Here is a 15,005-nt window from a genome sequence, read left to right as displayed (position 1 = left end):
GGGATTGGAGGACATCCAACCCCAAATTGGGAAAGAAGTCGTCCAGGAATACCTGGCCGCTCTTAATGAGTTCAAGTCCCCAGGGCCAGATCAACTACACCCCAGAGTATTGAAGGAACTAGCGGAAGTCATTTCGGAACCATTGGCAACCATCTTTGAGAGTTCTTGGAGAACGGGAGAAGTTCCAGCAGATTGGAGGAGGGCCAATGTGGTCCCAATCTTCAAGAAGGGAAAAAAAGACGACCCAAACAACTACCGTCCGGTCAGCCTCACGTCGATACCGGGCAAAATTCTGGAAAAGATTGTTAAGGAAGCGGTCTGCAAACACTTAGAAACAAATGCAGTCATCGCTAATAGTCAACATGGATTTATCAAAAACAAGTCATGCCAGACTAATCTGATCTCTTTCTTCGATAGAGCTACAAGCTGGGTAGATGAGGGGAATGCCGTGGATGTAGCGTACCTGGATTTCAGTAAAGCCTTCGACAAGGTCCCCCATGACCTTCTGGCAAGGAAACTAGTCCAATGTGGGCTAGGCAAAACTACAGTGAGGTGGATCTGTAATTGGTTAAGTGGACGAACACAGAGAGTGCTCACTAATGCTTCCTCTTCATCTTGGAAAGAAGTGACGAGCGGAGTGCCGCAGGGTTCCGTCCTGGGCCCGGTCCTGTTCAACATCTTTATTAATGACTTAGATGAAGGGCTAGAAGGCATGATCATCAAGTTTGCAGACGACACCAAATTGGGAGGGATAGCCAATAGTCCAGAGGACAGGAGCAGAATTCAAAACGATCTTGACAGATTAGAGAGATGGGCCAAAACTAACAAAATGAAGTTCAACAGTGACAAATGCAAGATACTCCACTTTGGCAGAAAAAATGAAATGCAAAGATACAGAATGGGTGACGCCTGGCTCGAGAGCAGTACGTGTGAAAAAGATCTTGGAGTCCTCGTGGACAACAAGTTAAACATGAGCCAACAATGTGATGTGGCGGCAAAAAAAGCCAATGGGATTTTGGCCTGCATCAATAGGAGCATAGTGTCTAGATCTAAGGAAGTCATGCTACCCCTCTATTCTGCTTTGGTTAGACCACATCTGGAATATTGTGTCCAATTCTGGGCACCACAATTCAAGAGAGATATTGACAAGCTGGAATGTGTCCAGAGGAGGGCGACTAAAATGATCAAGGGTCTGGAGAACAAGCCCTATGAGGAGCGGCTTAGGGAACTGGGCATGTTTAGCCTGAAGAAGAGAAGGCTGAGAGGAGATATGATAGCCATGTATAAATATGTGAGAGGAAGCCACAGGGAGGAGGGAGCAAGCTTGTTTTCTGCTTCCTTGGAGACTAGGACGCGGAACAATGGCTTCAAACTACAAGAGAGGAGATTCCATCTGAACATTAGGAAGAACTTCCTGACTGTGAGAGCCGTTCAGCAGTGGAACTCTCTGCCCCGGAGTGTGGTGGAGGCTCCTTCTTTGGAAGCTTTTAAGCAGAGGCTGGATGGCCATTTGTCAGGGGTGATTTGAATGCAATATTCCTGCTTCTTGGCAGGGGGTTGGACTGGATGGCCCTTGAGGTCTCTTCCAACTCTTTGATTCTATGATTCTATGATTCTATGATTCTATGATTTATTGTTGTGGCACAATGGGTGCTGGCTGAATTGATGACCTGAGGGTCGGTGGTTCGAATCCGCGAGATGGGGTGAGCTCCCATCTGTCAGCTCCAGCTTCCCACATGAAGACATGAGAGAAGCCTCCCACAGGATTGTAACACATCTGGGCATCCCCTGGGCAATGTCCCTGCAGATGGCCAATTCTCTCACACCAGAAGCAACTTGCAGTTATCTCAAGTCCCTTCTGACACAATTAAAAAAGAACTTGAAGTCCACCTGACCTAACTTTCTGAAACCCAGTGTCCACCAATGGTGGGACATGTAGTCCAAGACTCCCAGAGGCCCCTGGGTTGCAAAAGTCAGGTCTTATTGGAATGGGGTTTTCATGACTCTTTATTGCGATTGCCCTCCCAGGTGGCCACATTCGTGGGTCCCGTGACCGCCATCCCGGTCCTTCTCTTCTCTGGCTTCTTCGTCAGCTTCAAGACCATCCCAACGTATTTGCAGTGGAGTTCCTACGTCTCTTATGTCAGGTGGGGCATCTCCTGCTTTCTTGCTCACTTTACTATTTGCTGCACTGGTCAGGATGTGTTATGTGCTGCTGGTCATAGCTATTCATGCCTTCCGTTTGTCATTTTTGACCACATATTCCAGTTTTGAAATATTGGAGGGCATGCACTCTACCCATGTGTCTCTCCAATATCTATCTATATATCTATATCTATACCTATCTTTCTTTCACACACACATTTCCCCCATTAGAGAAAAAGACCTCCCCACATGACTTCAGAGCTTTTATGGGCTCATAAAGGGGGGATTCTGTTTCTATACCATTGGTTCCTACAATCCATATGTGTTTCATTCCAAGACCCCCTCTCCAAATACCAAAAGTTATGGATGCTTGCTCAACTCCCATTATATACCAGGACATGGTAAAATGGCATGAATGGCTCATATCACAACCTGAGGATCTGTGAAATGGTGAGCCTCTACAGAAAAATATTCATGCCTATCAATTTAGTAGTGGCTTCTTAATGCTTAGACCAGAAGTTCTCAAAGTGTGCTCCAGGGAACCCTTTGGGGCTCTGAGAAGCATACTGAGGGGCTCCTCAATGGGTTTTTACTATTGTTGTTGTTGTTGTTATTTGATACACAACATGGTTAGTGCACAGCAGACAAGATCGCTGTGCTGGCTTTTGTATTCAGTCACACATTGGACACTTCCTAAGTGTCTAGGACTGTGTGATGTATCAGTGAATAATGCGTGCAGATCCAAGTAAGGTGGCCTTTTGCAGCTGGCAGGTGGTAATTTTGTCAGCGCCGATTGTGTTTAAGTGCAGGCCAAGGTCTTGAGGCACTGCACCCAGTGTGACGATCACCACTGGGACCACATTGACTGGCTTGTGCAACAGTCTTTGCAGTTCCGTATTTAAATCCCATTATTATTATTATTATTATTATTATTATTATTATTACAACAAAGGCTGGGTGACCATCTGTTGGAGGATGCTTTGATTGTGCTTTTCCTGCATGGCGGAAGGGGCTTGGCTGGATGGCTGCTATTCTTCTTCTTCTTCTTCTTCTTATTATTATTATTATTATTACTATTAACCTGAATGGAACCCTTTGGGGCTCTGAGCCTGAATTGCCATCTATTAGAGGTGCTTTTATTGTGCTTTGCCTAAATGGCAGCAGAAGGTTGGACTGGATGCCCCCTGGGGTTTCTGCTGCTGCTGTTGTTATTGTTGTAATTATTACTATTATTGTTGTTACTACAAAGGCTGGATGGCCATCTGTTGGGAGTGTTTTGATTGTGCTTTTCCTGTATGGCTTTTGGGAGTTGAACTGGATGACCCCTGGGGTCTTTCATTGAAATACTATTAAGTTTATGTTGGTCAAGAAGTTTGCCCATTCCTGATTGAGATAGAGAGAGAGAGAGAGAGAGAGAGAGAGAGAGAGAGAGATGGATAGATAGACGGACACACACACACACATATCACACACATATAATATAATATCTATATAAATGAAACTGTAATGTTAGTTTGTGGGACTAACATAACTCAAAAACCACTGGACAAACTGACACTGGACACTACACCCCTAACAGACCAACAAGTGACCATCACTCATAAAAACACTGGAAAACACAGCAGAAGAGACTTAAAAAGCCAAAAAAACAAAGAAAACATTACAGCGCATGCACAAAACCAAACACACACACATATATATTCAAACACACATATATACACATATACACAAATATATGCACACACATATACACACAGAAAACACATATACACAGACTGGCCCACAGCAACGCGTGGCAGGGGATGGCTTGTAATATAATCTACATAAATAAAAATGTAATGTTCATTTGTGGGATTAACATAACTCAAAAACTACTGGACGAATTGATACAAATTTGGACAGAATACACGTATCAGGCCAACGAGTGACCATCACTCATAAAACACTGAAAAACACAGCAGAAGAGACTTTAAAAGCCAAAAAATAAAAAAATACATTACAATGAATGCGCAAAACTACATACACACATATATACACATATACACAAATATATACACACACAAAGCACATAATCACACACTAGGCCACAGCAACGCATGGCAGGGGACAGCTAGTATAATATATAAATATTTCTTGGTACTCCATGAGAAACTTTTGCTTCAAAAAGGGCTCCACAGCAGAAAAAGTTTGAGAACCCCTAGCTTAGACTATAGGTCATTGTTATACAGAATCAATACATATGATATAATAGCATTTATGACCCATGGTTGGCTGAATCCATGGATGCAGAACCCTTGGATTCTGAGGGCCAACTCTACAAGATAACAGGAATTGATGGTTTTTTGAAAATAAGTTTCCAAACTCTGATGAGGCTGTTCTTTCCAATCAGGTACGGCTTTGAAGGCGTCATCCTCACCATCTACTCCTTGGAGCGTGAAGAGTTGGAGTGCAAGTTGCCCGAGTGTCCCTTCAAGGACCCCATGAAGATCCTCAAGGAGCTGGACGTGGAGGAAGCCAAGCTCTACCTAGACTTCATTGTCCTGGGGATCTTCTTCATCTGCCTCCGGCTTCTGGCCTACCTCACCCTCAAGTACAAGGTGAAATCTGAAAGATAGGAAGGAGAACTCGGGGACACTTTGGGCGGACACCGTGGGATGGGCGACAAAACATTTCCCGGAAAACAATGGGCAGAGAAGGGGCTCGTCGGATCTTTGGGGAGAGGACGACCAGCTGAGAAGACTTGACGGAGATGTCTCCAAACAGTTTTAACTTTTCCAAGCATTGCAGATTGGTCTCTCTTTCTCTTTCTCTCTGTGTTTTGGTACAATTCTGGAACGTGTCAAAACTTTCTTCCCGGAGCAATATCAGTCGGAAGGAACTTGCGACCTCCGCAAAAATCCACATTATGTCTTCACGGAACATTGTCTCAAAGGGACGCTAACCAACAAGGAAGCTTGGTTTCTGGTCCATTGGGAAGAAGATGGAAAGAGGGATAACAGTGTTTTTTGGGCGAGGGGAGGACGCTAGGATCTATAGGCGGGTGGGAAAGCACGGGCGGAGAGATCCTCTACAAAGCACAGTTTTCTAGCGCCGTTTGCCCCAGTGCCGTTTTTGACTTGCTCGCTTTCACGGACATTGACTTGTAGCATGTGTCTCAATATTACGAAACCGAGAGCCGTATTAGGAGTGTTGCACAAGGCTTTGAATGCTTACCATAACCGTAGAAGGGGAGCGGAGGGCGTTTTGGGTCTTCCCTGCCCCTTATTTCCCTTCCCAAAACTCTCTGGTGTTTGTAGGAGAAACTCAATGTGGGATTGAGAATTGCAAGCAGGACAAAAAAGGTCAGCTCCCCAGAACTTGGAAAACTCTCATTTTAAAACTGCATAATTTAACAGCCAGCATAAACTGCAAAAAAAAAAAAGTGGCCAAGGGATTCTGGGAATTGCAATCCCCAGAAAAGTATATTTTCCAGAGTTTGTGCATATAGGTTGAAGCTGGGCTTAGATGTATTGTAGCACTTTGGAGAGCTGCAGACTGTGGTGCGTCAGAGATGGTCGTGATTCTGCCAAAGCGCAGAACGTTGTGCCGAATGTGGCATCGTCAACTTCTTGAGAATCTCCTCTTTGGCTTATTGGGAAAGCAGAGGGGCATGATTCTCAAAAGCAGAGGATTGGAAATCGTGGTGTAAAGCTGTAAAAGAAATGCTGCAAAAGGAAACGGGAGGTGCAAATCAGTCAAATAATTATACATAGGCTGCCGAATTTACTTATACTTGGCATGGAAATCTAACCAAAGCGTGAGCAGAATGTAAGCTCAGGTTGAACAAACCCTTGGGCATGTATAGGCTTGAGAAAGACAATCATGAGAATTGAGATGAATGACATAGAGGAGAGTTAGGGAACACTTTATTCCTCTGGAGACTTCGAATGACCTATTTTCACCCTATTTTCAGCCTTTCTAGTCACAGTGGGTTAAACCACTACTGAACTTGCTGACTGAAACGTTGGTGGTTCAAATCCGGGAAGCAGGGTGAGCTCCCGCTATTAGCCCCAGCTTCTGCCAACCTAGCAGGTCGAAAACATGCAAATGTGAGTAGATCAATAGATACCACTTCTGTGGGAAGGGGTTTTTTTTTGGTTTTTTTGTCATGTCAGGAGTGACTTGAGAAACCAGGTTGCTTCTGGTATGAGAGAATTGTCCGTCTGCAAGGATGTTGCCCAGGGGACGCCCAGATGATTTTGATGTTTTATCATCCTTGTGGGAGGCTTCTCTCATGTCCCCACATGAGGAGCTGGAGCTGATAGAGGGAGCTCATCCGCCTCTCTCTGGATTCAAACCTGTGACCTGTCGATCTTCAATCCTGCCGGCACAGGGGTTTAACCCACTGCGCCACTGGGGGCTATTACTACCTTGGAAAGGTAACAGCACTCCATGCAGTCATGCTGACCACATGACCTTGGAGGTGTCCATGGATAACGCTGGCTCTTCGCCTTAGAAATTGAGATGAGCACCAACCCCAACTGTCAGACACGACTAGACTTAATGTCAGGGGAAACCTTTACCTTTAGGCCATTTTAGGCTGTTTGAAATGATGGAAGTATACAAAAGTCAGCCTAAAATGCCTTCAGGGTCCAAAAATGTGGTGGCAATTCCACCTGGAAGACATTTGGGGTGTCCTGGCAATAAAATTAGCCCATTGCCCACCTCTGCTAGAGAGCAATTCCTGGGTATGTTCACTCCCATCTTGTCCCCTTGCAAAGTTTCCCAAGCTCTTCTCAAATTGGTGCCATTTAAAGGCAAGGTGGGCAATGTCATATCATTTATTTTATTGGATCCATGGACACAATTTGGTCCACCCATGAGCTTTAAGGATTCAGAGGAAATAAATCAGGGGTCACATCGTTTTAAACAAGAGCTCCATCATGCTAGCTTCATAGCTTTTCCTAGAACTGGTTTGCAGCTGGGATTTTGACATTTTTCTGTGGTACCTCCAAGCCATAGGTCAGGCTTGGCGTTTGTCCTTTATGGGGATGCAATCCTTGAGTGCTGAGACAATCACTGCTGCGCCCTCGCTCTTTCCTCCCTGCTGCCTTATTTCGTGGCCTCTCCAGTGTTTCTCATCTTTGCAGAAATGCCATAGAGTGTAACTGGGGCCAGCTTGGACAACTGCCCTTCGAGGAGGAGACAGGCAGCAGCTATTTGCATTTTATGAGGTAGAAGCAAGGAGAGATTCGGCAGGCATGGGCAGGCATGGGCAAACTTCGGCCCTCCAGGTGTTTTGGACTCCAACTCCCACAATTCCTAACAGCCGGTAGGCTGTTAGGAATTGTGGGAGTTGGAGTCCAAAACACCTGGAGGGCCGAAGTTTGCCCATGCCTGACCTTGGGTTATTCAGTTGTTCCTTTCGAGAACCCAAAGCTAAGACCAAAACCAATAATAATAATAATAATAATAATAATAATAATAATAATACACTTGCTGCTGTGGAAGTGCTCAGTGTGACCCGAATTACAAAATATTGTTTTGCACGTGTTCTTTCTGCTTGGTGGCATTACCGCATGAAATTATTAATGGGTCGAACAAAAAAAAGCAGCAGCTGGTGGGTTCTCTACGAATCCGCTTTGGGTTCCAGTCCGAAGTTTAAAAGCACTCTCTAAGTTGCTGGCTTCTTTTCCCCAAATAGCTTCAGCACCTTGGAGAGATCCTTTCACAGCTAAAGGGAAAACCTGGGGCGGATTCACTGCCCCGGAGACATGGAAGCCTTTCATTGTGCACATTTCCAGTCTCACCTTTTCCCAAATGGCACTTTTAATTGCTGCTAAGCAAGGAATAATATATGAATACATATATATATTTCAAATGGATGGGTAGGTTTGGAAACAAAAGGTATGGAAACTGATATATTGTATACAATCATTACCAAATTCAATCAGTATTTTGAGCATTGCCAGGATTAGAGACTATCTGGATGTCTTTTGACCTAAAGCAGTATTCTAATCGGCACTTGGTTCTTCCTAAGGGACAGGATGGGCAAGTATCCATTTTTAGCCTCATTGATGCTTATGGGAGGTTGCTGTTGTTCCCATTGTATAGAAACCAAAGTCCTGCAAGCGCCAATGCATTCTTCCTCTGTAGTCTCAGAAACCAAGAGAGGGCAGAAACCTTTGCCTTTCTCAATGTATTTGACTCCAGCTCTTATAACATGGATGATGGGAACTGTAGTCTCAGAATAAGGAATACCTGAAGGACCACCAAAGATTTTTCAGCCATAGATGCATGGATTAGAAGGAAACGTCTGGCCTTTTATCTCCATGACTGTATGGAAGCATTTATCAGCACTGGCATCAGATTAAGAACCAAAGATACGGGAAAGGGTAGCAAGTTGTGTTTTAACGCATGTAACCAAATATGGTTGAACATTGAGGGCAGATTTTTGAGTCTATTTTCTCAGGGGAATCTATGCTTCACCTGGAGTTTATTTCTTTCCCTTTAGCCAGGACATCGACATAGGCTACTTGGCCACTACCACTGATATCTTGTTCCTGTTAGAGCAAGGATTTGTACAGAAGACCCAAGGTGGTGGCCCTTCTGTGTCTCATCCTCGTTTTGGAATCCAGCTTCTAGAATTCCCCAACCAGCACACTCAAAAAATCCAACTTTTTCAAGCTCTAACCAATGTGCATAACTAAAGGAAGACTTAGGAATTTGATGGTTCCTCCAAATGAGCTTCCCTGATGGTTCCTCCAGATAGTCCTCCTTGATGGTTCCTCCAAGCCATCCTCCTTGATGGTTCCTACAGGTGGACTTCCTTGATGGTTCCTCTAAGTAATCCTCCATCAGGTGTCTTCTTTGATGTTTTTTCTCTCCAGGGGATTTCCATGATGGTTCTTCCAGATGGCTCCTTGATGGCTCCTCCAGGTGGTCTTCTCTGATGGTTCCTCCAGATAGTCCTCCTTAATGGTTTCTCCAGGTGGTCTTCTCTGATGGTTTCTCCAGACAGTCCTCCTTGATGGTTTCTCCAGGTGGTCTTCTCTGATGGTTCCTCCAGGTCGTCCTCCTGGATGGTTCCTCCAGGTGGACTTCCTTGATGATTCCTATAGATAGTCCTTCTTGATGGTTCCTTCATGTGGTCTTCCTTGATGGTTCCTCCAGATAGTCCTCCTTGATGGTTCCTCCAGGTGGACATTCCTTGATGGTTCCTACAGATAATCCTCCTTGATGGTTCCTTCATGTGGTCTTCCCTGATGGTTCCTCAAGGTGGACGTCCTTGATGGTTCTTACAAATAATCCTCTTTGATGGTTCCTCTGGGTTACCCTGCTTGATATTTCCTTCAGGTGGTCTTTCCTGATGGTTCCTCTGATAGTCCTCCTTGATGGTTCCTCCAGGTGAATTTTCTTGATGGTTCATTCAGGTAGTTGTCATTGATTATGCCAACAGGTAGTCTTCCTTTGTGATTCCTACAGGTGATTTTTCTAAGGCAATACCCCTTCCATGGCTCATATTGTTTTTTAAGTCCAACTCCCATAATCTCCCAGCTAGCCCACTCCAAAACCCAACCTTTCCAAGTCCTAGCCAATGAGCATAACTCAGTGATGGCTTAAGAACTTGATGGTTCCTGCAGATGACCTTCCTTGAATGTTCCTACAAGTAGTTTTCCTTTATAGTTCCCACAGGTGGTCTTTCATTATGGTTCCTATTTCCATGATGGTCCCTATAAGTAGTCTTCCTTGATGGTTCCAGCTTCCCTTCGTACAGGTGGGGATAGCTCTTCAAAGTTCTCTGCCTTGATGGTTTTCTCTGATAGTTCTTCAAAGTGCTCTCCCTCGATGGCTCCTCCAGGTATTCTTCCTTGAATTACACTCAACCAGAACTTGTAATTCCTTGAATTACAGTCAACCAGAAAAGTTACCTTTTTGGAAGTTGCTGGTAAGGGATTCTCCCAATACTCCATTCAAAAGTCAAGTTTCCAAGCCCGGGTTCCTCTCTTCCCCTATGTATGAATGTATACAAGATTGAGTCCGTTCTCAAGAGTGTGTTTGCATACACAAACTCTCCTTCCATGCATCTAAGAAGCGGATTTGCAATCCTAACCATTGGTGCTAAGACAGAGGAGGCGGGGATCTGGGGCAAAGTGTGTTAAGGTCCATTCTTCTGCTCCTTCCTGCGTTCCCTCCAAAGTCATGCAATAAGCAAAGGGTTTCTCTTTGACCTTTTGTGCGGATCAGTCATGAACAAATCTGTGTGTGTTTTCCTCCAAATTTTGCCTGCAGCTCTTCTCTCCCAGTCATTTCAGTGTCTGGAAATAAACCTAGCTCTGGTTTTCCTTCTCAGTGTTTAGCATTGTGGGTGGATTTAGATCTACTGTGTGTATCGTATCAGAGAAAGAAAATTGTGTCTTTTAATACATGTAAGCAGCCAAAGGGGATTGGTTGTGCCAGAAAAGCATCAAACCTGTTTGAAAACTGGAAATGGGAAATCTAAGAAGAAGGCAATGACATATATACGCTTACTCATGTGCAAATGGGGTTTACTCACTATGTAGCTATGCTTAGGATGGCAACCTGACAGGTTTTGAAATCAGTCTTGATGCGGATTCTTACAAAAGAAGCATCTTCGGGGATCATGTCATTCTGTGATGTCATATAGCCCTATAATTCTACTTTGCCATTCTTGGGATTTATAGTATAGGGAAGGCCATGGGACCTTGGGATTTGTAGTATAGGGAGTGCCATTTGAAACACTCAGTGAGGGAACAGTAGCATCTCCCCAAACGACAAATCTCAGAAATCCATGGGATACAACTATGGCAGTTAAAGTGGAATCGTGGTGCAATATGTGTGTGTGTGTGTGTGTGCATGTGTATATATACGTGTGTATGTATATGTGTATATACACATATGTATGTGTGTGTGTGTGTATGTATATATTAGTCATGGGCAATCCATGGCTCTAAAGTACTTACAAAACTAAAGTTCTGGTGGTGAAAAGTAGGGGACGCTGGTGCTTTGCTTCTAGAGTGTTGTTAAAGTTCTGATGGTGAAAATTACAGAACTCTAACAAAACTTCCAAAATTTCATTATAAATTGAAGTTCCTAATTGGTTCTGTCTGTATGTGTGTGTGTGTGTGTGTGTGTGTGTATTAGTCATGGGCAATCCATGGCTCTAAAGTACTTACAAAACTAAAGTTTGGTGGTGAAAAGTAGGGGGCGCTGGTGCTTTGCTTCTACAGTGTTGTTAAAATTCTGATGGGGAAAATTACAGAACTCTAACAAAACTTCCAAAATTTCATTATAAATGGAAGTTCCTAATTGGTTCTGTCTGTATGTATATGTGTGTGTGTGTGTGTGTGTGCGTGTGTGTACGTGTGTGTGTATGTATATATTAGTCATGGGCAATCCATGGCTCTAAAGTACTTACAAAACTAAAGTTCTGGTGGTGAAAAGTCGGGGGGCACTGGTGCTTTGCTTCTACAGTGTTGTTAAAGTTCTGATGGTGAAAATTACAGAACTCTAACAAAACTTCCAAAATTTCATTATAAATGGAAGTACCTAATTGGTTCTGTCATAAAAATTGCCAATATGGAAATAATAACATTTTGAAAGTTTTGTTAGAGTTCTGAAATTTTCACCACCAGACCTTTAGCAACATTGTAGAGGCAAAGCACCAGCGCCCCCTAGTTTTCACTACCAGAACTTTAGTTTTGTAAGTACTTTAGAACCATTTAGAACCATGGATTGCCCATGCCTAATATATATACGTATGTATGTGTATGTATAAATATATACATGTGTATATGTGTGTGTATATATATGTATGTGTGTGTATGTATGTGTGTGTGTATCTATATATATATATATATATATATATATATATATATATACACATGTGTGTGTATATATGTATATACATATATAGAGAGAGAGAGAGAGGGGGGGGTGCAATATGGAAATATATATGATTTCACCTCTGGGTGCCCCTGGTTCGCTTCTAGAAAACTTTGGAAGAGTTTGTGCCAGTTTCCAGTTTCAATTTCAGCTGCTATATGGGGTCAAAGGGCTCTTAAATGTCAAACACCATAATATAGGGACATAAGCCAACCCCTCCTAGCTTTGAGGGCTTTCAATGGGCAACACACATTTAGGAATTTGCTTCCTTGGTAAACTTTGGTCAGAGGAGGCTTACCCTTGCCTTCCTCTGAGGCTGAGAGAGTGTGACTCCTCCAAGGTCACACAGTAGGTTTCCAAGGCTGAATGGCAGTGATTTGAACCCTTGTCTCCTAAGCCATAGCCCTATATTCAAACTCTTATGCCATATTGTCTAGGTTCAAAACTTCTCGTATTTCCCTGGATGCTGGGTTTTCAATAGATGGGCCCTTGAGAGTTGCAAACGTGGCTGGTCTTTGCTGTTCATTTCGAAGGTTTACGCAAGGCCTTCTGTTGGATTTCACACATTATTAATAAAAACTATATTTATACTGTAACTTTGTCTTTGGCTCCTGGGCATTTTTGAAATTGCACCTAAGAGGAAGAAGGTATCGCCGAGCATCGTTGGACCTGTCCTTGTATTTTGCCACCGCTTGGGAATGTGACTTTGTGGACCGCAACTCCCAGCATCCTTACCCAACACGCACACTCCATAACGTATATAAAAATGTACAATCCAACATCCCAATTTGGCAGGGAAAGTCCTGAATCCTGATGATTCCTGCCATCCCAGTTTCCTTTCTCTGCACCTCTTCCCTTCTTTGAGTAAGAAGGAAGAATTACACAAACGAGAGATTGGCTGTTGTGTAATTAATTCATGCAAATAAGCAAGAACAGGAAAATCGGGAAATGTTCCTCTTCACCACATCCCGGTGTGATCCCTCCCTTTAGTCCAACCCTACGTAAGCATTTGGCTTGCTTTAAATAGAGATGTAGGGTGCATCTACACTGTGGAATGAATGCAATTTGACACCATTTTAACTACCTCAACTCAATGCTACGAATCTTGGGAAATGCAGTTTCACAGGGTAGATGCAGATGGGACAACATAAGGGCTAAATTGTTAGAATATAAGCTTCTTTAGACCTCCATTGGGATGTTAGTCAAAGGAAGCATCTACATCATAGAATTAATGCAGTTTGGCACCATTTTGCCATGGCTCAATGATGGGATTTGTACTTTGGTTTGACCTAGTAAACTACAAGTCCCAAGGATCTATAGCATTGAAGCATGGCAGTTTAGTTGCATTAGTGTAGACCAGGTATGGGCAAACCCAGGCCTGGGTCAGATGCAGGCCCTTGGGATCTTTTCTCAAGCCCTCCTCTTTCTCATCATTTTATCCTTCCTTCCTTCCTTCCTTCCTTCCTTCCTTCCTTCCTTCCTTCCTTCCTTCCTTCCTTCCTTCCTTCCTGCCTTCCCCCTTTTCTCCCTTTTGTCTTTCCTTCCTTCTCTCTTTCCTTTTTCTTTACCTCCCTCCCTCCCTTCCCTTCTTTTCCTCTTTCTTCTTCCATAGTCCTTCCCTCTTTCCTACCTCTCTCCTTCTTCCTTCCTTTTCTTTTGTCTTTCCATCCTCCTCTCTTTCCTTTATCCTTCTCTTCCTCCCTTACTCCCTTCTTCTCTTTTTTCCTTCCCTTCCACCCTTTCATCCTTCCTTCCTTCCTTCCCTTTAAACTTTCCTGCCTTCTCTCTCTTCCTTTCTCCTTACTTCCTTTCCTTTTGTCCTTCCTTCCTTCTCTCTCACCATCCTTCTTTCCTTCCTTCCATCCATCCATCCTCCCCTTCAACCCTTTCATCCTTCCCTCCATCCCTCCCTTTTGTCTTTCATTCCTTCCTTCTTTCCTTCCTCCTTCCCTCTCTTCCTCTTTCTCCTTCCATCCTTCCATTCTGCCCTTTAGTCACTTCCTTCCATCTTTCCTCCTTCTCTCCCTCTTTCTCTTTCCTTCCTTCTCTTTTGTATTTCATTCCTTCCCTCTTTCCTACTTCCCTCTCTCTCTCTTTCTCCTCCCTTCCCTTTTGACTTTCCTTCCTCCCCACTCTCTCTTTCTTCTATCCTTCCCTTTCACCCTATCATCCTTCCTTCCCTTTTTCTCCTTCCTTCCTTCTCTCTTTCCTCCCTCCTTCCCTCTGTCCCTCTTTCTTCCTCTTCCTTCTTTCTTTCCTTCCTTCTCTCTCCCCCTCTTTTCTCCTTCTATCCTTCCCTTTCATCCTATCATCCTTCCTTCCTTCGTTTCTTCCTTCCCTTTTTTCTTCCTTTTTCCCTCTATTCCTCTTTTTTCCCCTTCCTTCCTTCCTTCCTTCCTTCCTTCCTTCCTTCCTTCCTTCCTTCCTTCCTTCCTTCCTTCCTTCCTTCCTTCCTTCCCTCCCTCTCTCCCTCTTTCTCATTCCATCCTTCCCATTCTCCCTTCCTCCCTTTCGTCCTTCCTTCCTTCCCTCATTCTCTTTCTTCCCTTTCGTCCTTCCTTCCTTCTCTCTTCCCTTCCTCCTTCCCTTCATTTCCTCCATCACCAGGCAGCCAGTCCTCCTAGCAGGGAGTGCTAGCGTGCAGCCCCCAAGTTAGAAAGTTTGCCCACATCTGGTGTAAATGCACCCCTAGATAATGTTGGCACTCAACAGAATGAGTCAAAAATATCTACGTTGCAAATCAACTAAATATGATAGTGAGAAGCAATAGAGAAATACATTCATTGAGAAAGCAAAGTGTTTCCGGGCAGGGCTTTGCAGGAATGGGAGAAGGCAGGCCATTCCCTGTGCCGCACTCCTCCTCTGGGCCTTTCTCAGTCTTTCCTTCTCTCTTTGCATGTGCTCTTCCGCTCCTCCCTCTTTGGCTTGTTTTTGGATGCTTTCCCAGATGCAAAAGAGAGGCAGAGAGAGTGGGA

The 15,005-nt window shown here is 44.0% G+C and overlaps 1 protein-coding gene across 1 annotated transcript in view; it reads left to right on the top strand.

Annotated features, from left to right (window-relative positions):
- The window catches only part of ABCG4 (ATP binding cassette subfamily G member 4), a 56,700-nt gene extending 46,682 nt beyond the window's left edge, over nucleotides 1–10,018 (top strand). Inside the window, exons 14-15 of the mRNA XM_067470782.1 lie at nucleotides 2,029–2,147; nucleotides 4,535–10,018. Of these exons, the coding sequence (XP_067326883.1) occupies nucleotides 2,029–2,147; nucleotides 4,535–4,760 (345 nt within the window). The 3' untranslated portion in view covers nucleotides 4,761–10,018. The remainder of the gene's footprint in view (nucleotides 1–2,028; nucleotides 2,148–4,534) is intronic.
- The last annotated feature ends 4,987 nt before the right edge of the window (nucleotides 10,019–15,005 follow it).

This window comes from Anolis sagrei, chromosome 7 (assembly GCF_037176765.1).
Source record: "Anolis sagrei isolate rAnoSag1 chromosome 7, rAnoSag1.mat, whole genome shotgun sequence".
Classification (NCBI taxonomy): Eukaryota; Metazoa; Chordata; class Lepidosauria; order Squamata; family Dactyloidae; genus Anolis; species Anolis sagrei.
The sequence above is the reverse complement of the archived record's forward strand: the minus strand, read 5'-3'. Positions and strand labels throughout refer to the sequence as shown.